Source organism: Aquarana catesbeiana, linkage group LG02 (assembly GCF_042186555.1).
Source record: "Aquarana catesbeiana isolate 2022-GZ linkage group LG02, ASM4218655v1, whole genome shotgun sequence".
In the NCBI taxonomy this organism is placed as follows: domain Eukaryota; kingdom Metazoa; phylum Chordata; class Amphibia; order Anura; family Ranidae; genus Aquarana; species Aquarana catesbeiana.
Window position 1 is genome coordinate 524,582,856 of NC_133325.1, and position 25,718 is coordinate 524,608,573.

At 42.2% G+C, this 25,718-nt stretch overlaps 1 protein-coding gene across 4 annotated transcripts in view; it reads left to right on the forward strand.

The window, feature by feature from the left end:
• The window catches only part of PIK3C2B (phosphatidylinositol-4-phosphate 3-kinase catalytic subunit type 2 beta), a 1,217,858-nt gene that overhangs the window by 603,213 nt on the left and 588,927 nt on the right, over nt 1–25,718 (forward strand). For 3 of the 4 annotated variants that reach the window (XM_073615832.1, XM_073615830.1, XM_073615831.1), the window contains exon 13: nt 21,840–22,019. The exons of the other annotated variant lie outside the window; for it this stretch is intronic. In XM_073615832.1, coding sequence (XP_073471933.1) covers nt 21,840–22,019 — 180 coding nt within the window. The remainder of the gene's footprint in view (nt 1–21,839; nt 22,020–25,718) is intronic. 4 annotated transcript variants of the gene reach the window in all.

Below are 25,718 nucleotides of genomic sequence, written 5' to 3' on the forward strand. Positions count from 1 at the left end.
CGTTGTCGAAAATTCAGATCGTGTGTACACAAATCCGACGCACAAAGTGCCACGCATGCTCAGAATAAATTAAGAAACTAAAGCTATTGGCTACTGCCCCGTTTATAGTCCCGACGTACGTGTTTTACGTCACCACGTCACCATATTTATCGGCATATAACATGCAAAATCAGAAAATCAGGGGAAAATCGTGGGTGCGTGTTATAGGCCGATCCCCGCCAATTTTGTGTGATCGGAGCGTTCGCCGCCGACATACACAGCCGTGTGTAAATTCAAGTATGGCGCCGAGACTGCAGGGACTCGGCGGAGCCGAGATACACATACCCGAGAGTCCTCGGCTTTTCTCGGCGCCGCTTACAGTCCCGCCCAGTCCCGCCATTGGACCTGTGTGATGTCCATCATTGGGCGGGACTGTAAGCGGCGCCAAGGACACTCGGGTATGTGTATCTCGGCTCCGCCGAGTCCCTGCAGTCTCGGTGCCATATTTGAATTTACACACGGCTGTGTATGTCGGCAGGGATCGCGGCGATCACACAAGGCTGCACTGGGGCAAGGCTGCACTGACAATTCTGCACTGGGGCAAAGCTGCACTGACAATTCTGCAATAGACACTGGAGCAAGGCTGCAGATGGACACCGATAACGCTGCATTGATGGGCATTTTAATGTAAGTTTTTCTTCCTTAAACTTTACTCCTAAAAGTTTTTTTCCTTAAAATTCCCTCCTAAACTTGGGGTGCGTGTTATACGCCGGCACGTGTTATACGCCGATAAATACGGTATGTGCCACTTTGTGTTGGTCTATCACATAAAATCCCAATAAAATACATTTACATTTTTGGTTGTAACATGACAAAATGTGAAACATTTCAAGGGGTGTGAATACTTTTTCAAGGCACTGTATGTGCACATAAAAAAATTTAAACCAGAGTTTTACTCAAAGGTGGAACTTCCACTTTAAGTACTTCTTACCCCCTGACCTGCCACATTTGGCATGTCATTTTTTTTGGGGAGGGGAGCCACATACCTAGTTTTGACAGGTACCCAGCTCCCATTTCCGCTCAGGCCACCTAGGCGACTCCTCTCCCCCTAGGCGGCCCCTCCCTCCCTGCAATCTTCTGGGACACGTCACAGGTCCCAGAAGATTGCACGGCCATTCTGGACGCGACTCGCGCATGCGCAGTGCACACCGGGCTGTGAAGCCGCAAGCTGTCATAGCCGGGTGCCCACAGTAGTAATGCCGGAAACGCGGACATGCGGGGGAGAGAAGCGAGGCTTCGGGCGCCCGCATCGCTGGATCGTGGGACAGATGAGTGTGTGTTTATTAAAAGTCAGCAGCTACACTTTTTGTAGCTGCTGACTTTTAATAAACACAGAACTGGGTGGAACTATGCTTTAAGCTAAAAAAAGAACAAAGAATTAACTGTCATTCAAGCCTGAGGGATTGACCACCCCCAGTTTCCAAAACTTTTGGGTTTCTCTCTGTAAGATAATTTGATTAAGATTTGATCAACCCCTCTGGGGTTGAGAAAAGGGGGGGGGAGAAAACAAAAGAGTGGGACTTTATATGAGGCACGTGGTAGCCAAAAAGTAAAAGGTGGACATTGAGGAATCTTGTTGTGTGTTTGTATTTTAATTAGTTGCCATTAAATACAATAAAATAAAGCAAGTACAGCATATAGCAATGATTCAATGGTAATGCAGTATAAATAACATCATAAAAGCAGTGTCACGTATATAGCAGAACAGGATTCATCCGTAATGCTACCAAATGGTAATACAGAAATGGCATCAAACAAGCAGTATCACATATATGGCAAACAAGATTCTTACGTAGTGCACCAAAATACAGTTGGATAAACCATAATAGTATTTGCAGAGTCTATGACCTTATGGTCCATATATTGTGTATATCCGTATATTGTGATCGTGGCGTATGGCAGCTCTACGTGTTTTGTGGCTGGAGGGCCACTCGTCAGGAGCAAGCACAAGATATGTCTATGAGTCAGAAAAATTGGCCAGTTAGTAGGATATACAAAGTTAAGCAATAATGGGGTAACAAACCCCTAACCCAAGGTTTAATGACTTACTGAGGTTCGTGTGTTGGCTGTGTGACGCCGGGTACCATGGGCCGTCCGAACAAGTGCTCCCCACCGGGAGCTGCGGCAGACATCTCGCCCAAAGCCCCCCAACAAGCGTCAACCAGAGCAGGCAATCGAACACAAGGCAACCTGGGCGTGAGTAGGAATGGAGATTGAACCATAGTGAGACTGTGTGCTAAGGCTATGTGCAGAGGAGGTATGTGAAAGATAGATGAGAAGACCCAGATTGGGGAGACTAGGAGGAGGATGATGACAGCCGAGGGGCTGGCATAAAGCGAATAGAGAAGAGTTGAAAACTAGAATTACCCACACAATGAGACCAGGGCAGTGTAGTGAAAAGCAAGGGAAGAATGGGTAGTTAACTGATACCTGTGATAAAAATTGTTGATGTATTAGATTGTAAGCTCTTCTGAGCAGGGCCCTCTTAATCCTATTGTATTGTATTGTATTATATTATATCTGTATTGTCTCCCTTTTATATTGTAAAGCGCTGCGTAAACTGTTGGCGCTATATAAATCCTGAATAATAATAATAATAATAATAATGTAGCGAAGGAAGGAATCCTGAACCAGCGTGGATGTGTGAAGGGGCCCTGAGTGCCAAAGCCGACCCGGGAGACGCCTATAAAGGGGCCTTAGCAATGACATCGCTGACGTCACGCCAGCGCAGCAGAGAAAGGGGGAGGGAAGGATCCGACGAGCAGCACCCAACCCAGCGCCACCATCCATCCCCTCTTTTGCCCCCCCCCCCCTTTTCTTGATGTATGACAGGGATGGAAATATTTGACCTTACCATTTTCATTTAAAGTCCCAAGGAATGGAACAGCTGGCTTTACCAGGTCACAGGTTCACTCAAAGTCCCTTAACCCCCCATTTTTAACTCAAAGCCCTCTGGGGTTGAGATTGACTACATTTATCACCCAGCATTTTAATGATGTACTGTCTCTATTTTGATTAAGACATGTCTAGCTATAGGTGCTTTTAGATTGTATGTAGTAATGTCATATATATTTGAACCTTGAGCCTTCTCCTAACTGTCCTTGTCTTTCCAATACAATATACCCTGTATGTACATGTCAGAACATAAATAACATCTGATGTATTGCAATTATGGGTGCCACGAGGGGAGGGGGTGCCAAGAAATATCTCTGTGAATGAATAGATGACTTAATGAATGAGACCTTCTGTAAATATACTGAGGACGATCTGATACCAACTTTCTGACAGCATCATCATCCGTCAACAGGTGCCAATGTGTGGCACATATATTCCTGGCCCTGGATACCAGTTCACTAAATTGTAGGCTTATTCTGATGGTGGAGATCTTATCCTCATCGGTACCTGTTTGTCGGAAAATTAGCACTTCCCTATTACTAACTCTGGCTCTCTGATAGACGTTGGTCAAGCACCTCCTCCGATAGCCATGTTGATTGAATCTCCTCAAATTTTTAGGCTCCATCTCAAAGTCTGCAGTCTCCATGCAATTGCGATGTGCACGTAGATGTTGTCCTATAGGTATGTTGCGAACTAGTGATCTAGGGTGGAAGCTCTTTGCATGCAGGAGATAATTGGTGGCAGTTGATTTCCTATACAGTTTGGTTTTATTGTCACCGTTCTCACCTGGTTCAATGGTCAGATCTAAGAAATTGGCCCGTAGTGGATTGCCACTCACTAGTAAAGGACAAATTTTAGTTATTGTTGCCCAAGCTGTTAACAAAATCCAGGGCTTCCTGTTTGGTTCCTGTCCACAAGATGAGTATGTTGTTGATGTACCTGTACCAGGACAAAGTCCCCTCCACTGAAAAGCCAGGTCTCCCAATCGCCTCGGTACACATTGGCATATGCCATGGCACACTTGGTGCCGATGGCAGTGCCCTGTGCCTGGCAAAAAAAAAACGTGGTGAAACATAAACTTGCTATGGGTTCATAAGAATTCCAAGAGTTCCAACGCAAACAAGTTATGTCTGCTTTTGTTCAGTGCTCGTGTGTTTAGGACCTTCTGTATACTTGTAATCCCCTGTCGTGGGGTATTAAGGAATACATTCTATATCCAAAGTCAATAGCATGGTCTGCCGTGGAACCACCAGGTCGTGCAGTAGTGTAAGTAAGTTTAAAGTATCTCTCACATAAGAAGGTTGGTTTATGACAAATGGTTAATATTTGTACATATATTGAAAATGGACTTCATAGGCACACCCATACACATCAAGTTTCTTCAGACATAGTGTAGTTTATTTAAATATCATTAAAAAACATCATGTATACATGTATAATTAAAAAAACACATTATGACAAATTGCCTACATAGCACTCACACCACTAATTGTATCAATAGTGCCACGGAAATAAAAAGTGTCCTAGGATGGACAAATCATGTTCCAGAAACTTACAGTTTATGGTTGAGGCGTATAGTAAGTTTGGTCTACATGTTGTGCGTGGCAGCTCTTCTTAAGGAGATTGAAAATCTATCATACATGAAAAACGGGTATTAAGCTTAACATCTATTAAAACAACCGAGAAAACAAACAGTGAACAATATATAGTAAGTTATATGGTGATTGTCCATGACTCAGTACATTGATGGTCCATAAACAGCACAGCCCAACTACAGAGAAGCACAACCCAGCTATGGGGGCGTATATAACATTGTACTCCTAATTTAGTCTATAAATACTATGGGTAGTAGCATACATTATATGTTTTTGTGGTAACACTTAAATTGCAACAAACGTCAAAGATATAAGATAAAAGCACAACCATGGTCCCACGGCTGTATCAGTATCTTAAAAGGAGAAGGGTGAAAAGTATATCTATAAACAAGATAAAGTTTATAGATATAATGTATATATACAGATAAAGTGCACTCAAATTTTCAATAATAAGTACAAACCATTGGTCATATCGCAATAAGGGAAGAATGTATATACTTACCAAGAAACTCATATGTTAGTGTCAAGAATATATACAACCCATATGTTAAGCCTTTGGGATGGCGAGGGAACGCATGACCACCTGAACAGGCCAATATATAGAAATAGAAGGTTATCAAGTAGCTAGTATGGCTGCAGTATAACCTATAAAGAGTTTATTGTTTAAAGCTGGTGGGAAAAAGAAGAAAGGATAAAATTATAATACTCCTCCGCCCAGAGGGGAAAAGCTGAGTCAAAATGAAATGAAAATCTTCAAATCCTACCTACTAAAAAGAAGGTTTGGGCATAGCGCCATTGTTTGTGGAACCTCTGCGTGGTAATGACAGATACAGTTGTGCTCATAAGTTTACATACCCTGGCAGGATTTGATTTCTTGGCCATTTTTCAGAGAATATGGATGATAAAACAAAAACATTTCTTTCACTCATGGTTAGTGTTTGGCTGAAACAATTTATTATCAATCAACTGTGTTTACAGTTGAACTGTATAAAACAGGAAAGGGATATAAAAAGATATCCAAGGAATTGAGAATGCCAATCAGCAGTGTTCAAACTCTAATCAAGAAGTGGATTGAGGGGTTCTGTTGAAACCAGATACCAAAGACTTGGACATTCCAACATGACCATGATACAAAACACAAGGCCAAGTCGACCTGTCATTGGCTACAGCAGAATAAAGTGAAGGTTCTGGAGTGGCAATCTGTCTCCTGACCTCAATATCATTGAGCCACTCTGGGGAGATCTTAAATGTGCAGTTCATGCAAGATAGCCCAAGAATTTACAGGAACTGGAGGCTTTTTGCCAAAAGGAATTGGCAGCTTTGCCATCTGAGAAGATAAAGGGCCTCATCCACAAATACCACAAAAGACTTCAAGCTGTCATTGATGTTAAAGTAGTTTCAGTTGCCATTATGATTTAAAGAGTAAACACTTGATTGATAATAAATGGCTTCAGCCAAACACTAACCACGAGTGAAAGAAATGTTTTTGTGTTATCATTCATATTCTCTGAAAAATAGCCAAGAAATAATAAATTCTATGGGTATGTAAACTTATGAGCACAGCTGTATACTGGACGCCACTGCATCTATTTTTATACGCGTCTGACCGGACGTGCTTCATACCGGATGCCCGGAAATGACGTCGTCCGAACTGGCCCCAGGCTGCTGCGCTTCCACCCTGGCCAGCGCTGATGCGGAGGCCCCTGGCCAATGCAGCAGCACCAAAGGAGGACAGGAAGGGGAGGAACTTCCCATCCGATCCTCCAATCGCCGCAGCTCCAACCACGGAAAGTGATTAGAGACAGCGGTGCTGGGAGGCCACATAGCTGGGGGATATAGCCTCTGCTGGAGTTCTGAACCTTACTGCAAAACCAACACATAGAGAAAAGACAATCACCATCATGTATAACAGCATTATAATAAACATAAGCATCAGTAACAAGAACATTGTATAAACAAAACAAATCTGTCCAAAACAAGAATAGCTCACATTTACCGATTTACATGTTATCTTTATATTGGACTTTTATAGATACAGTCCATGAACTGGGAGCCCTTTCTTATATAGGAAACCAACGGTACCAAGCATATTCCTGTAGACATTTCAGCTAACTATAGAAAACTTTAAAAAGTGTAAATTGAACCAAGACAAAAATAACATGACAAGGATAGAAAAGAAAAAAAAGGGGAGATATCTCATATACTGACATTGACTGAGAACCCAAGTCAATGTATATTATATAATTTGAAGTACTGTTAACATTCTTATAAAAAGGGTTTATAGGACTGTGTTTCATTGATGCTAGGTGCATGTATGGCATCAAGGCATTCAATCCATAGTTTCCCTTTGGAGGATCAACTTATCCCATTCACCACCTCTTGGATTTTTAGGGCTGACAGCCAGAGCAAGAAATTAAATACAGGATGTATCAAATTTGTGATAAAGGTCTAAATGGCGGCTTACCAGGGTAAGCATTTTTCCATTGGCCAAATAATATATTTGACCATTTATCCTCTGCTTAAAGTGGAGGTTTGCTGAAAAAAAAAATATTAAAAGCCAGCAGCTACAAATACTGCAGCTGCTGACTTTTAATATATGGACACTTACCTGTCCAGGGAGCCCGCGGTGTTGGCAGCGGAAGCCAATCCGTCCTTTGGCTCTCAGCTGCTGCCGCCGCCATCCTCGGTGAGCGAATAAGGAAGTGAAGCCGTGTGGCTTCACTTCCTTGTTCCCTACTGCGCATGCGCGAGTCGCGCTGCGCGTCCTCTCAGGTCCCTGCTGTATTCTGTGTCTCACAGAATACAGCGGGGGAGGACGGGGTAGGCGGCGGATGTGGCGTAGGTCACCGCAATCACCGCGGTGATCTATGCCAGAAAGTGGGAGCAAATATCTGTATTAGACAGGTATCTGCTCCCTCCTCCCCCCTGAAAGGTGCCAAATGTGACACCGGAGGGGGGAGGAATCCAAAAAGTGGAAGTTCCATTTTTGGGTGGAACTCCACTTTAAATTGTCTGGCTGTCTTCCCCACATAAAATGCATTTGCAGAGCATTAAATAAACAATACCTTGTGTTGCGCAGTTAGCAAAAAAGTTAGGGGTGAACCGTTCTCCATTAGGGAGTACAAAATTAGTACCTGGGTTGATCCAGTGGCAAAAGGTACATTTGCCACATCTGCGTATACCTTTGGGAAGAGTTGGAAGTGCCACTAGGAGAGTTGGAAGTGCCAGTATAGCGACTAGACACAAGTTTATCACGCATGGGGTCATAGTTATCTCTGGGCATTGGCCAATATATTTTCTTACAGTAGGCTCTCCCTTTAACAAATGCCAGTGATTGGTCATTATGTTTCTTAGTTCAAGATGTTGGGAAGAAAAATTGTGAGTCTTATTTCTTTGTTGTAGGCTCTGCGTAGCAAAGATTTGCTATAGCCACTAATAAAAGATGTGTATGTAACAGTTTTGTTTGATTTTTGAAATCCATTAGGTGTGTGCATTTTCAGTTTTGTGCATAAGGAATACTATGTATAAGAGCTGGTGGATGTGCGCTTGCTGCATGTAAGGAGGTTTTAACAGTTTCCTTGAAAAAAATAGTTGCAATATGGGATCAATGTATTCACTGACACGTTCTGCGAGGGAACCTTGTCCAGAGATTATGGGAGGACCTGGGGGATCCACGGCAGACTTCTTGATCTTAGGCAATTTCTTTTGGTAGTATTTGATCACTGCTGGGGTTTTTATTTTTTTGCGCAACAAATAAAAAATGACCGAAAATTTTGAAAAAAAAAGTTTTTCTTTTGTTTGTTATAAAATTTTGTAAATAAGTATGTTTTCTCCTTCACTGATGGGCACTGATGAGGTTGCACTAACAGGCACTGGTAAGGTGGCACTGGTATGGAGCACTGATGGGCATTGATAGGTGGCACTGATGGGCACTGAAAGGCTGCACTGATGGGCATTGATAGGCGGCACTGATGGGCACTGAAAGGCTGTGCACTGATGGGCACTGGTATGCAGCACTGATGGGCATTGATAGGCGGCACTGATGGGCACTGAAAGGCTTCGCTGATGGGTACTTATGGGTGGCACTGATGGGCACTGATAGGTTACACTGATGGGTGGAACTGAAGGCACTGTTGGGCATCACTGATGAGAGATCTGGCAGACTTTAGTAGTGGGTACTGACTGGCACCATTTGTGTGCACTGGCATATTTTGGGAACTGTGTGATATCCCTTGTGTCCATGAGGGGGGGCATACCTGGTCATCCATGTGTGGTGGACATCCCTGGTGGCATCCGTGGAGGTCCAGTGTGGGCATCCGCGTGGAGGGCTGCGCTGATAAACAGCGCTGACTCCCCCATCAGGAGAGCCGCCGATCGGCTCTCCTCTACTCGTGTCTGTCAGTCGCAAGTGAGGAAAAGCCGATAAACAGCTCTTCCAATTTACACTGTGATCAGCCATGATTGGACACGGCTGATTACAAGGTAAAGAGGCTCCGTCAGAGGCTCTTTACCGAGATCGGTGTAGCAGTGTGTCAGACTGACACGCTGCACCACCAATCGCCGCGATGTGCGCCCCCCCAGTATCCTGCTGGACATCTTATGACGCACAGTCAGGATAACTGAACCACCTCCCGCTCGTCATTTTGCTATAGGCTGGGCAGGAAGTGGTTAAATTTTTTTTTTTGTCTTGTTCCATATTTAAATGTAGAATGGCAGTGTATCAGGTCCTGTTAGACAGAATATGTTCACACATATTCAAATATTTGTCTCGGTCCAGAAGTAAAATATTGTTTTATACTGTATATATTGTTTCTTAGTTTGTATTATTTTTTCATACGTTTTGTGCTTGAATTAGGAGACAATGATGATTTTTTTTTTTTTGTCTTCTGGTGTCCCCTGGACAACATAGGTGCCATTACACTCACTGTGCATGTGCAGTAGCGTCATGCCGGGTGCGCCATAAGGGTTTTGCGTCATGACGTTTTTTTGTGTTGGGCGCAATGACGCAAATTTACATCATGACGTTTTTTGGGTGCCCAAAGTGGCAATTTTAGGTAAAGTTTCAAACATCCCTCGCATGAATGGGTGACCGTTGCCTCTGAAGCAGCCGGCGTGACTGGCGAAACCGGTCAGGCTTCCAGCTTGGTCTCATGCAACCAGCTTTTGGGATACTTCCTCCCCTACCTCCATTCTTTTAAGGGACTGAAATTCTCTCTAGATATGGACTTATAACCCACACTGCCCACGCTGGCCAATGACAAACCACATATTTTTGGAGTTGGAGTTTTTTTTCTCCTGTTTTGTTTAGTTGCCAATAAAGGGAGGGCAGTAGATGCCTTGCTTCAAACTGCAAGAGTATCATATGTGATGACAAGGACATCTCTCCTTGGGAGTTTCTCAGTTGTACCCGATGCTCATTATATAAGCCATTATTTCCCTCTCATTCCAGGCTGTATATACTGTATATAGACTGATCCTATATGGGATGCCCTTATGGACTCTACAGGTTACTAACCACATATAGTGGCCCATCATATCATTCATAGCTGGGTTGACGTCACACCACAGCCCAAATAATTTATAACATTTTCGGACACAGGGGGCGATATTGTCCACATGTGATCTGGACATCTGCATATCCATGAGAAGATTTCTTAATGGACTTTGAATAACTTCTAATTTCAAGCCAGTCCTGAAACATACCTTACCAGAGGACATTCCCTTCAAGGAATCCTCAGTAATATTCAGCTATGAGCTATACATTACCACTCTACAATATGGAGGAGGCAATGTTTTATATGTTTTTTTTTATATAGTTGATATAGACTGTACCCCTTATTGGGGCACATACATTTATGTTAATACCTCTGTTCCTCCACCCCATTTTCTTTTTTGTGGAGATGAGGTTGTTTATACAACTTCCCTGTAGCTGCCATGGTTGAGTGTTTTTTATTAATTGCCCAATTATAATTTTATTAGATAGATAGTAGGTTTTGTATTGTTTAGATACTTGTGTTTAATAAAGCTATTTTCTACATTACTATATGTGTCACATCACTTCACTAGGTCCTCCTACATTATATTTGCTTATGGATACTGCATACAGTGTGTATATTTGAGGTTGAGCTTAGTCAGGTTTTTATTTATTTTTATTTTTTTCATATACTGTATGAACGTACAGACAGCTCCCTCTTAATAGAACCTAATTTAAGTTCACCCCTCACAAAGTATTTTTTTTCTCCCATTCTGTCTTGAGGAAACATTTAATCTTCCTTTGTTTCAATCTATGTCCACCATAGATGATCTGCCCTTGTCCTGCCTTAACAAGCCTTTGACTAGACTAAAATAGATCTTCCTTCCTTGAAGGACACTACTGCCATAAAGCTGGTTATTTTGATACTTTTTTATTAGGTTGTCCAGATGATTGCATTAAACTTTTTGTGAGATGCAGAGCTGGATACTAGGTCTGATTGTCTCTCTAGTAATCTTTTTTTTTTTTTTTTTTTTTTTTACTTAAGGCAGCTTTTTTGCCTTTTTTCAGGCTTCAAGACTCTCTCAAAACCTTGTTCCCTTTCTAAGGTTTTAAATGGAATGTATTCATTCAAATATTGTCTTTATTTTCATCAGGTAGACTTCTTGGCAGACATCCACATAAGGGGATGCATGTTTCCATATTTTTGCTTGCTTAACTTGTATCAGTTGTTATTTGCTTTGCTTTGTTCAGTTGCAACAACTATCAGTTTGTGGTCTTTTCCCTTGGCTTTTTGAGTGTTCCAAAAAGTCCTTACACAAGAATTTCCTTTGTATCAGAGGCGTTCCAGACATTAAATACATTGGGCATCTGCTGCTGCAAGAACAGACCTGACCATGGTCTGCAATGTGTCATTTATGCTGCAGATACCAAAGATTTTTGGTTGAATCCTGACCATTAAGAAGTCTTCTTCATTTCCCTTGGAGTTCTTCAGTTTTTTCAGGATACTTTTCAGACGAATGTCTTTCTACCTCTTGGGAATTTAACAAGCCTGCAGAACCCTTTTCAAAAATGTTGTTTCTAACATCAGTCTTCCCTGCTGAGCTCCATGTGAGTTCTGGGATTAATGCATCTACTTTCAAAACCGTTTCTTTTTCTCCATTTAACTCAGAAGTTGTACTATTTGACAACCTTGCATCGTGTTAGCTTTTTGTGTCCCACACCAGTTCATTCCAAGGTTATCTCTTCCAATTGCCCTGATACAGTGAAGGCCATCAGGGTTTACCCCTAAGCCACTATTTATCTTAGGCAGATGAATTTCATGTATATGTTATTCCAGAAGATCCTTAAATAAGGTTTTCTGACTTCCAGTTACACCATTTCTAGGTGAATTCGCCACGTTGTTGTGCAGGCCTCCTAGGTGCCTCCTTTTCCCTCTTAAAGCCCGCTGTACTAGAGCAGAGAGTATTACTTGCACATTTAGTCATCAGGCTTCTCTGTCTCAGCTCTTTGAGGCTACTGCTTAGTCTTGGCAAATCAAAAAGAATACTGCGCTACCTAATACAACACTAATGTGAAAAATATATAGCTGCAGCTCAAATTTGTGAGGTACACAAAACAGTAAACATAGGGAGAAAAAGCTGCGCAAAATAATAACAAGTAACAATAATAAAAATAAAACAGTGAGTAAATACACGTGATAAACCAAAAGTGATCTGATTACCATAGAAAACAATGAAGAATAAAAAATAGTGTAAAAATGAATATGAGCAGTCTTAATAAGTCCAATGACAATGATCCAGTGATTAACAGTGAAGGTGAATAAAAACTTCTTGATACACAGACACCACCCTCTGTGATCCACCACCACATAGATTTGTACGCTTACCGGAGGACAAGCTTAAACAAGCCTGTATAATAAATCAATGTCCGGTCATCAATTCAGTAGCAGCACCCCTCCGTGTTTAAGCCAAAGGCGAGCCAGCATATCTCAGCCCGGCGGGTATACAAGGCAAGCAGCAATCAAAAACCCAGAGAGGTGGGGAGAGGCTCACCATAGTGTGAATCAGTATAACCAGAGTTTAATAAAAGTGCACCTACACAGAAAAGTAAGTAAAAAAATCAATAGGACAATAGTTGGCCAGCTTGCAGACACCCGTCCACCTACGAGGTATACTGTGATGACGTCAGCACGTCAACCTCCCGTCGTATGTTTTGTCTCAAAAAGACTGGGGAATGGGCGATGCGCTGACTCATCGCTTTAATTAAATATCCAGAACCACCCCTCATTATGAAACCTGGGCGGCGGGACCTAATTATCTCATTGTAAGATAAAAATAACAGGTATTGTATTGAATACTAAAAAATGGAGGGATAAAAAAATTTAAAAATGTATATAAAAAACTGAGGACAGGAGCAATTTGAGTTCTATATGAAAAACGATGCAAAAATCTTTATCTATACACCAACACTAAAATAGCCATATTAGGATAAACACTTGAGTGTTAGTCCCGCTATGCCATCTAGTGGGGAAGGAAGAACATAACACTCAGAAACTTGTATATATTTCAATAAATTGCTACTGGTGTCACATAACATAATAGTGCTTCAAGAGCACATAAGTTGTAAGGGACTGAATATACATCCCTACCAACCAATAATACACCTCCCATATTTATAATAAAAAAACAAATTAAGCTTGATGTCACATAAAACTCGGTGATATCTAAGTCACGGGCTAAAAAGACTAATGGGGACCAAAAATGCCCTCCAACGATCAAAAACGGTCAGGGTTCACATCAAGTACATATAAACAAGATAACATGGCTTATGAATTATCAATAAATGCATTTAGATCGACCTCCACATTTAACCCAAAAGGGGTATAGCATTTTATTTTATGTATCCACGCCATCTCCAACCTCGAGATACCACGCACCAAGGACCCACCCCTCCAGTGGGGAGTGTACCTGTCAATCCCTAAACAGATGGTCTTGGCAGGATTTTTGTTGTGAACTTCTAAGTAGTGTCTAGAGACTGGATGCTTAAGAAAGCCATTTTTTATATTCGTCACATGCTCATTCAGTCTGACAAAAAGGGGGCATTTGGGCCTGCCTACATACTGTATTCCACACGGACATTGGAGCAGGTAAACAACCCCCTCGGTTGAGCATATGATGAATGGCTTAATCTCAAATTCTGCCAAAGTGCTTGTAGATATAAATTTATGAGTTCTATGTGGACATCCACTTAGGGAGCACACCCTACACCTCCTGCATTGATAGAACCCAGTCAGATTCTCAAAAAAACCCACCTTGATGGTGGGGTCAAGCACATTAGGGGCAACTCTGCATCTGAGGGAAGGAGCTCCCTTGTAGATCACTGTGGTTTGGCGGGAAGGACACTGCTCAAAATCTGGTCATTGGTAAGAATATGCCAGTGTTTTCTAATAAGTTTTCCAACGTTTCTATGTTGTATAGAATAAGTAGTAATACAAGGGACTCCTATCAAGTAACCACACCTCCTCCAAGGTGTTTTGAAGGGAGGTGTCTGAGTAACCTTTTTCTATAAAACATTTATTCAGAATCTCAGCCTGAAGCAAAAACTCTCTATTATCCTAGCAATTTCGCTTCAGGCGTACATACTGGCTCTTCGGCACTGATCTAAGCCAGGCCTCATGGTGGCAGCTATCTGTAGGGATGTAGGAATTACGATAAGTGCTCTTAAAAAAGTGGCAGTTGTAAACTGACCATCCTTCACCCCAATTTTCAAGTCTAAAAATTTTATTTCAGTTTGACTGGCCTCATAATTGAGAAAAATGCCTCTAGTGTTGGCACTTAATTCACCAATAAAGAGGTCCAAATCAACTGGGCTGTCATCCCATAGGAGGAGGATGTTGTCTATGTACCTAGCCCATAACACCACCTGAGGTTTCTGATGGGCATAGACATCCTCCTCCCACAGGGCCATTAAGAGGTTCACCAAACTTGGGGCATATTTGGCCCCCATGGCAACCCCTCTCTCCTGTCTATAAAACTGACCACCAAACCAAAAATAGCTCCGGGATGCCACAAATTGAATTAATTCCATAATGAAAGAAATTTGTTCATCAAATAAGTCCGAATCCCGTCTCAGAAAATATTCAACAGCAAAAAGTCCCAGATCGTGCGGTATCACTGTGTAGAGTGATGTGACATCCGCCGTTACTAACCACAGCCCTGACCTTGGTATGTGCTCAGCCAACAGGTTAATCACATGATGCAAATCCTTTATATGTGAAGGCATTTTAGTTATCAGCGGCTGTAAATAGAAGTCTATATACCTGCCCACCCGGGATGTGATAAAATCAATGCCACTCACAATGGGGCATCCCGGGGGGCAGATAGGGTGCTTATGAATCTTGGGTAGGTAATAAATTACCAGTGTACGTGGTGCTTTAGGCACCAGGTATAAATTCTCCTTCTTATTTAAGATACCCTGTTCAAAGCCTCTCTGGACCAAAACCTCTTATTCTTTTTGATACTTGACCTTAGGGTCTGACCGGAGTAGGGTATAAGTATTAAGGTCACCAAGGATCCTATGCATTTCCATTAAATAGTCTTTCCTGTCAAGGATTATAACACCACCCCCTTTGTCCACTGGTCGGACCAACTCCTTATTCTCACATAAGGAGTTTAGAGCGGACACTATTTTTTATTTGATTTCACCCTTTTAATTGGCATTTGATCTAAATCCCTCAACATTACATCCCTGAAAACCTTCAGGGAGGGGGCTAAGGCCTCTGGAGGATTGAATAGGGATGCGTTTGAGATCCCTGAGTGTCGAAATTCATTATATAGAGTCCCATCAGTCCGGATAGGATTAGAAGCCATGTATCGTTTAATATTCAACCTATGTGTGAACTTATGCACATCCATGTAGGTCTGAAATTGATTCAGCCCACGAGGAGGTGCAAACCCTTATTCAACATGAGTTTTTCAGAGTCGGTCAAGACTACTGTGCTCAAGTTGAATATCCCATCACCTGTTATGGCCTCTTTCTTTTTAGCTCATAGCCGCCTCCCCCCTCTAGATCCTCTCTTTGGTCCACCGACCTTTTGGTGCCCTGATTGGGTTTGTGAAAACCCCAATGCTGATAGGATGGACCCCGGCTAGCAAACCTGCCGGGATCTCTGGGCATAGAATATTGGGGTGCATTGAGTAGGCCATCGCCTTCTCTACATTCATATTCAGCCTGTGGACCCTCTATGTCACGTAATGGATAAAAATTGTTAAATCTACTGACATAGTCAAAATCATTTCTCCTATCAGACATACCTGTAGGGTCAAACTGCTGGTTAGGCCTAGGCCCATAATCAGGGCCATACCCATAGTGCGAATTCGTCCCATAATCAGGGCCATGGGAAGGTGGGAAACCCCACCGTTATTATACTGGCCTTGAGTCCTAGTAAAGGGGGGGCAACCCTGAGTTGGCCCAGTATTGCCATAGGTATTACCACGACCATGTCCACCGCCAGAGGTGTTACCTGATCCACGGGGATGCCGCGGTGGCAATGGTAAGTAATTAGGTGGTGGCCCACCTCTACCTCCCCCACCCTGCCTATGGGAGGATTGGTATGATCCTTGTCTCCCCCCAAGGGAAGGCCCAAAATGGCTACCTGGAGGATTTTTTTGATTGTTGGGCTGTGACCCCGAAGGGGGAGGGCCTGTATTCCCATCAACAGGTTCCCCAACTTCCATATCACTATTGGGTATATGGGCCTGTTCAGCCAATAATCTTTATTGCCATTCAAAAACGACTCCACCTTGGTAGTCGATCAAATCTCTTTTGTATTTTTTTTTTCTTAATTTTTTGCTCTCTGTCCTCTTTTTCTAATATCTTTAAAAGTGATAATGATTTATCTTTATACTCACTGCTCTCCCTGAGGGGGTTAAGTTTATCTTTAATGGTTTTAATTTCCTCATCTAATCGAGTGAGTTTCAAGTTCTTTCTATTAGGAATTTGAGGAAATTAACCCCTGCTACATTAAAATAGGTGAACCAGTGTTCAAGTTGGATGTCGCCCTTTTGGGGGCTGACCTCCCACCCGAAGCTCCTAGGGACCATGCCATTCTTAACATATGTTTCCAAGTAGGCAATATCAAATTCCTAATAGAGAGGAAGAACTTGAAACTCACTCGATTTGAGCGGCTACGAGCTAAAAAGAAAAAGGCCATAACAGGTGATGGGATATTCAACTTGAGCACAGTAGTCTTGACCAACTCTGAAAAACTTGTGTTGATTAAGGGTTTGAAGTTTGCACCTCCTCGTGGGCTGAATAAATTTCAGACTTACATGGATGTGCATAAGTTCACACGTAGGTTGATTATTAAACGATACATGGCTTCTAATCCTATCCAGACTGATGGGACTCTAATGAATTTCTGCACTCAGGGCTCTCAAACGCTTCCCTATTTAACCCTCCAGGGGCCTTAGCCCCCTCCCTGAAGGTTTTCAGGGATGTAGTGTTGAGGGATTTAGATCAAATGCCAATTAAAAGGGTGAGATCGAATAAACAAATGTTGTCCGATCTAAACTCCTTATGTGAGAATAAGAAGTTGGTCATTAGACTGGCGGACAAAGGGGGTGGTATTATAATCCTGGACAGGAAAGACTATTTAATGGAAATGCATAGGATCCTTGGTGACACTAATACTTATACCCCACTCCGGTCAGACCCTAAGGTCAAGTATCAAAAAGAATTAGAGGTTTTGGTCCAGAGAGGCTTTGAACAGGGCATCTTAAATAAGAAGGAAAAGTTATACCTGGTGCCGAAAGCACCATGTACACGAGTAATTTATTACCTATCGAAGATTCATAAGCACCCTACCTGCCCCCCGGGACACCCCATTGTGAGTGGCATTGATTCTATCACATCCCGGGTGGGCAGGTATATAGACTTCTATTTACAGCTGCTGATAACTAAAATGCCTTCACATATAAAGGATTCGCGTCATGTGATTAATCTGTTGGCTGAGCACACCCCAAGGTCAGGGCTGTGGTTAGTAACGGCAGATGTCACAAAACTACACAGTGATACCGCACGATCTGGGACTTTTTGCTGTTGAATATTTTTTGAGACGGGATTCAGACTTATTTGATGAACAAATTTCTTTCATTATGGAATTGCTTCAATTTGTGGCATCCCGGAGCTATTTTTGGTTTGGTGGTCAGTTTTATAGACAAGATAGAGGGGTCGCCATGGGGGCCAAATATGCCCCGAGTTTGGCGAACCTCTTTATGGCCCTGTGGGAGGAGGTCGTCGTCTATGCCCATCAGAAACCTCAGGTGGTGTTATGGGCTAGGTACATAGACAACATCCTCCTCCTATGGGATGGCAGCTGAGTTGATTTGGACCTCTTTATTGGTGAATTAAATGCCAACACTAGAGGCATTTTTCTCAATTATGAGGCCAGTCAAACTGAAATCAAATTTTTAGACTTGAAAATTGGGGTGAAGGATGGTCAGTTTACAACTGCCACTTTTTTTAAGAGCACTGAAAGTAATTCCTACATCCCTACAGATAGCTGCCACCATGAGGCCTGGCTTAGATCAGTGCCAAAGAGCCAGTATGTACGCCTGAAGCGAAATTGCTTGGATAATAGAGAGTTTTTGCTTCAGGCTGAGATTCTGACTAAACGTTTTATGGAAAAAGGTTACTCAGACGCCTCCCTTAAAAACACCTTGGAGGAGGTGTCGTTACTTGATAGGTGTTCTTTCCCTGAGCAGGTCACTCCTAACAGGGATAGGGTACCTTCTGTCCCCTTTATTACTACTTATTCTATACAACATAGAAATGTTGGAAAATTTATTAGAAAACACTGCCATATTCTTACCAATGACCAGATTTTGAGCAGTGTCCTTCCCGCCAAACTACAGGTGATCTACAAGGGAGCTCCTTCCCTCAGAGGTAGAGTGGCCCCTAATGTGCTTGATCCCCCCCCATCAAGAGAGGGCATTTCGAGAATCTGACTGGGTTCTATCAATGCAGGAGGTGTAGGGTGTGCTCCCTAAGTGGATGTCCACATAGGAGAACTCATAAATTTATATCTACAAGCACTTTGGCAGAATTTGAGATTAAGCCATTCATCACATGCTCGACCGAGGGGGTTGTTTACCTGCTCCAATGTCCGTGTGGACTACAGTATATAGGCAGTACCATACGCACCCTTTTTGTCAGACTGAATGAGCATGTGATGAATATAAAAAATGGCTTTCTTTAAGCATCCAGTCTCTAGACACACATACACACGGACACAGACACACGGTCGGACTTTCCGATGGAATATGTGCGATCGGAGCTTGTTGTCGGAAATTCCGACCGTGTGTGGGCTCCATCGGAATATCTGACACACAAAGTTTGACAGCATGCTATAAAATTTTCCCACAACAAAATCCGATCCTTTAAATTCCGATCGTGAGAAATCCGACGGACAAAGTGCCACGCATGCTCAGAATAAATTAAGAGATGAAAGCTATTGGCTATTGCCCCGTTTATAGTCCCGACGTACGTGTTTTACGTCACCGCGTTCAGAACGATTGGATTTTCCGACAACTTTGTGCGACCGTGTGTATGCAAGTTAAGCTTGAGCCAACATCCGTCTGAAAAAATCCGTGGATTTTGTTGTCGGAATGTCCGACCGTGTGTCAATCCTGCCAAGACCATCTGTTTGTGGATTGACAGGTACACCCCCCACTGGAGGGGTGGATCCTTGGTGCATGGTATCTCGAGGTTGGAGATGGCGTGGACACATAAAATGCTATACCCTTTTGGGTTAAATGTGGAGGTCGATCTAAATGCATTTATTGATAATTCATAAGCCATGTTATCTTATTTATGTGTACTTGATGTGAACCCTTAGTGGCCACACCTATAATTTTTATTTTCTTGGGTATTGATTAATATCATTATTGATGTCATCTGACCATTTTTGATTGTTGGAGGGCATTTTTGGCCCCCATTAGTCTTTTTAGCCCATGACTTAGATACCACTGAGTTTTATGTGACATCAAGCTTAATTTGTTTTTTTATCAATATGGGAGGTGTATTATTGGTTGGTAGGGATGTATATTCAGCCCTTTCCAACGTATGTGCTCTTGAAGCACTAATATGTTATGTGACACCAGTAGCGATTTATTGAAATATATATAAGTTTCTGAGTGTTATGTTCTTCCTTCCCCACTAGATGGCATAGCGGGACTAACACTCAAGTGTTTATTCTAATATGGCCATTTTAGTATTGGTATATAGATAAAGATTTTTGCATCGTTTTTCATATAGAACTCAAATTGCTCCTGTCCTCAGTTAGTTTTTTTATATACTTGTATATATATTTTTAATTTTTTATCCTTCCATTTTTTAGTATTCAATACAATACCTTTTTATCTTACAATGAGATGATTCGGTCCCGCCGATCAAGTTTCACAACGAGGCATAGTACTGGATATTTATGTAAAGCGATGAGTCAGTGCGTCGCCCGTTCCCCAGATGACGTCTTTTGGAGATGAAAAGTACGTCGGGAGGATGACGTGCTGACGTCATCGTGGTGTACCTCGTAGTTGGACGGGTGTCTGCAAGCCGGCCGGCTATTGTCCTATTGTTGTTTTTATCTGCTTTTCTGTGTAAGTGCAATTTTATTTTTAATAAACTCTGGTTATACTGATTCACACTATGGTGAACCTCTCTCCATCTCTCTGGGTTTCTGATTGCTGCTTGCCTTGTATACCCGCCGGACTGAGATATCCTGGTTTGCCTTTGGCTTAACCACGGAGGGGTGCTGCTACTGGATTGATGACCGGACATCGATTTATTATACAGGCTTGTTTAAGCTTGCCCTCCGAAAAGCGTGCATTCTATGTGGTGGTGGATCACATTAGAGGGTGGCGTCTGTATATCAAGAAGTTTTTATTCACCTTCACTGTTAATCACTGGATCATTGTCATTGGACTTGTACACTTAGGACTGCTCATATTCATTTTTACACTATTTTTTGATCTTCATTGTTTTCTATGGTAATCAGATCGCATTTGGTTTATCACGGGTATTTACTCACTATTTTATTTTTATTGTTGTTTGTTATTATTTTGCGCACCTTTTTCTCCCTATATTTACTGTTTAGTCGTGTCCTGGTTTTGCAAGTCAATGTTTTTGCCTCTGCAGATGCTAGTTCCAACCAAAAACTTCTGCAAGTGGTATGGTATTTTTTTTTAATGATTATGTCCCTGTGTTTTTTTTATCCTGTTGGTTGATATGCCCATGTCTCTGTTTGGGCTGCTTTTTGATGCCTTTTGGTTGTTTTACTGTAAAGCTCTGCCCCTAAATGTACGATAGAGAAAATACGATTTTTGTACTATAGAAACTTTTTTTTCTCAGTTCATTGAGTTCATTGAGGAAAATTGGGGTGGGTACAGCCTCTATGGGGGCTAACCTTAAAGTGGTTGTAAAGCCTCAGTGCCTGAAAGAGCCAGTGCAACCCTAAGCAAGTAATACCCTTCCTGATATGCCCCAAAAGTAAAAAAATTACCAGTCATGTACTTTTTTTAATGCAGTATTGCTCCCTTTCATGTGACCACAGTCCCCCTGCACTGGCAAAGACAGAGCGGTTGGTGGGCTTGCACATTATCTTCTAGCTCCTTTATTCTTGAGAATGCATATAAATGGAAGGGGAGGTAAGAGCTGGTACTGAGTGAGACAGAGCAGAGCTGGCTGGCTGGCTGGGAGTACTGAGACAGACAGCTGCACACAAGCATGTGATATGCATACCTCACATGAAAGGGAAATAAAAAGGCGGGACTGAGTGCAGCAGAGCGGAGCTGGCTGGCTTGGAGATCTGGAACCCACAACAGAACAGGGAAGCGTCGGTGAGCAGTCACATTTGCCTGCTCAAAGCATTCGTTGTTGGTCCAAGAGAGAAGCGGTCCTGAACTAATTGATTAGATCATTGTTTCTAATCAACCATTTATAAAAGTAAAAAGTGGATAATACAGAAGTGGATGACAGTAATTATAGAAATCTGTGTTTTTAAAATTCCACTTTAAGTTTCTATGTGTCCAGTTCTTCTGTAGGTGGCAATTTAACCCTTGGTTGCTTATTACCAAAAACCTTTGTTCCCTTAATGGATGCCCAGTAAAGGATTTTATTGTAAGTACAAAAATCCTATTTTTTCAACAGTTTACTAAGTGATTAAAATTAAAATCTTTTTTTATACCATTTGATATACCTTAAATTGTTTGTTTTTTTACAGGATATTATTAATTTACTTAAGGGTTGCTGTTAATTCTTTTTTTTTTTTTTCTATTTAGGATCTGTTTTCCAATCCAGATAAATCACCTACCTCGAGAGACCATTTTAATAGTTAAACTGTATGCAGTGTCTGTTCCCCCTCCTGGGAGTTCTTCTGAAGCCATCAAGCAAAAAAGAAATCCTCAGCAACATCCTCAGCCTCTAGGCTGGGTCACCACTCCCCTCTTCAACTTTAGGCAGTAAGCTGTTCATAAATTTCCTCTAATGATATACATTAGTTTTGTGTTAGTTGTGGAGAGAAATCTTGATTTTTTTACCTACATAAGTGTGATAGTGGGGGTGTATTATTTTTTTAATAGTTAGTCTAGGTTTTCTACAGGGGCCCACATTTCTGTATGTGTGTACGTAAAATGAAGCTTATGTTTCCTCTTTGCTTCCTGAAAACCCTTTGGTGATTAGGATAGACCCCTTCAAACTGAACACAAGTATAATTTTAGAATTACTGTATCACAAAGGAATCTTGAGAAATATGAAACTAACTTTTAGCGACCATTATGTATTTAATCTCATAATGGTTCTGCTTCATGAGTTCAACAGGGCTAAAGTGCTTTGCAGCTGATTTTTGTTTGTATTTGTCTGGTGCATCTTGCTGCAGTGTCCAACAATAGTCAGCCAGCCTCAATGGATTCCAGTTCCCCTGATATGTTTTTCTATTGTGGCACTGTGCTGATGAAACCATTGACCATATTCATCACTGACTGCACCTAGATTTTTGGGAAAGACGTTCAAGAGTGACCGCAGAGAATGAATCTTCGGTGACGTTAACATGTGGCATTTTATGGTCTTGTATACTGTAAGAAGTTTGTTAACCAGCCAAATGTCATTTGTTGCTCTGTAGTTGCCAAGCAAATTATCAACAACATCCTTGAATGCTTTCCAATCAATTTTCCCAGGCCCCACTAACAGATCCTCGAATTGCCTGTCATTGATGATGTATCTGATCCAGAGTATGTTATGCTGGCCATAGACAGTCTTTCCTTGTTTAGTCAGTAGTACAATCACCGTCCAGGTCATTTTGTCCCCAGTACAGAATCAACCCTCCAGGTCAGTCTTTCCTCCAGGACAGTCCCCACCAGGTCAGTCTGTCCCCCAGTAAAATTCCCCTAGGTCAGCTTGTCCCCCAATACAATCTCCTTGCAAGTCAGTCTGTCCCATCCTGGCGATGGATTGGCTCTCGGACTCAGAACAAACATTCCTAGTGTCAGACATTACCCCTGAAGAGGTCGCCCATGCCATTAACTCCTTTCCCACTGGTAAAGCCCCTGGGCCGGCCGTCCTACCAATTTAATTCTATAAATCTCACTTAAAATTGTTGGCTCCCAAGTTGGCATCATTAAATAAAACTTGTTTGCTTTCAGGTTCCCTGCCTTCCCCTATGAATGAGGCTCATATGATACTATATACCTTATAGCCTGCCAAGGACCCCAAGCTGTGTACCTCATACAGACCCATAGCTCTTCTCAATTGTTAACCCCCAATTTACTAAATTGTTGACTACCAGGCTGAATAAAATAATTAAATAATCATGTTCCTCATAGATTCTGATCAGACAGGATTCATGCCTAGTAGGTCCACAGACATTAATATCCGTAGCTTGTTTTCCAATATCCATTTCCATCACTTGGATCAAGGCTCTAGAACACAGGTGTCAAACACAAGGCCCGCAGGCCGAATCTGGCCCTCCAGGCCATTTCATGTGGCCCTCGCGCCTCTTCTGCAGCTGCAGGAGAGCTCCAGCTCTCCTCTGGTCCTCCTCCAGAGCCTTACTTTCTGCTTTCAAGCAATGCATACAGCTTCTTCCCAGCAGCAGCATAAGGAAAGGGGGGGGTACACTGTAATGTAAGGGAGAGTGGGGGACTCCACTTCTGATGGTGGGGTGGCTCTTGACATCTAATGTAAGGGGAGGGGATGCGCTGGACATCTAATCTTACAGGTACAATCGGCCCTTTAGAGGGCAATCATACTGCTGATGTGGCCCGCAATGAAATTGAGTTTGACACCTCTGCTCTAGAACTATTGCGACTTTAGACATTAAAAAAGCATTTGGCATGGTGGAGTGAGCTTACCTGTGGGAGGTGATGAGAAGAATGGGATTTCCACTATGTTTTATAGGGTAGATTCAAACATTATATACGGACCCTCTGGGTAGCATTCGGATCGGTGGTCTTATCTCCTCTCTCCGGCCTTCTTCGCTCTTGTGATGGAACCTATAACCAAAGCTTTTAGGGTCTCTCCAGAGACCCTTGGCCTGCGAGTGTGTTCGCTGGAGGAGAGGGTGGATTTTTATGCTGAGGATTTGCTACTATTCCTCAACGATGCTGGTCCTTCCATACAGGGTACCCTCCATGTCATGAATGCCTACTCTACCTTTAGGAAATAGAAATAGGGGAGGGTAAACGGTGCTGCCAATCTCTAAGATGTGTGTATGGCCCCAATGGTGTCAAATCAAAATCCTAATGATTGCTCGTTAGCATATACCTTCATCAGATTTCATCAAGTGTAATTCATAAACAGTGCTATTAAAAATACAATATGCTAATATGTGCAAAAAAATCAAATTTGACCATCAATTGATTCCAACAAATAATAAAGTAAAAAACATATATAAAGTGCTGGTGCAAAATAATAGTCCAAATGACCGCAGCAGAGAATGACAAAAAATATATATGTTGTCCTTATGTTGTGACTTGTGCAAAAAAAAAAAAATCAATAAAAGCTTCTGTGCAAAAAATTGTGAATTCCAATTTTTGAATTTTTTGCACATATTAGCATATTGTATTTTTAATAGCAATACTTATGAATTACACTTGATGAAATCTGATGAAGGTTTATGCTAATGAGCAATCATTAGGATTCTGATTTGACACCATTGGGGCCATACACATATCTTGGAGATTGGCAGCGCCATTTACCCTCCCCTATTTCTATTTTCTATATCATTACTTCACTTGGTGGAGTTTTTGGGATAGGCAGCAGCCACATTTATATCGCCTAAAAGCGCAATTAAACAAATGTATTACCTACTCTACCTTTGTCCACCCACTGGAGAGGGGAGGCAGCAGAAGATGAAGCCATCGCACCCTCATCCACCGTTAACAGAAGAGACTTATGCCAGTTGACCCACAGGCCTGGGCCTGTGGGTCAACTGACATAAGTCTCTTCTGTTCCTGATGGATGAGGGGGCGATGGCTTCATCTTCTGCTGCCCTCCCCTCTCCAGTGGGTAGACAAAAGGTAGAGTAGGTAATACTCTCTCTAGACAGAGTTCCGATTTATATGGTACTTAATTTAGACCCAGTGCTGTCTGATGTCGAGTTTAAACTGAAGGCATGGAGCAACCTTACTTTTTATTTGATTGGTCGCATAAACCTTTTAAAAATGAAAAATCTCCCCATGTTTACCTACCTTTTCAGGAACTCTCTCCGCAAAGGCTTCCACGCACCTTTTTCCTTTAGCTAAAACGCCAATTTCTCTCTTTTATATGGGGATCCAAACCACCCAGGTATAAATTGACTACTCTTACCAGGCCAATTGACAGAGGGGGCCTAGCTATGCCTGATTGCTTCAAATATTTTATAACGTCACAATTAGTAACAGCATACTGGTGGCTAAAGCCTGATCTAACTAAAACGGCTGTTATATTTTAGGCGGCAATGGTTAAATCTCTTGAAGCCCTCCAGTCCCTGGTGCTCAGAGGTCATATGTCTCCCTATGATCTTACTCCCTCCATGCATACTACACTTCGGGTCTGGAAAATAGGAGTTGATCTGGAATCTCCTCCCTCTACTACCCTATCCTCACATACCCCCTTTCATTGAATCAGTCTTTCACACTTTAATACAATCCTGATCCCCAGGCCTGGGCCAAATACAAAATTAA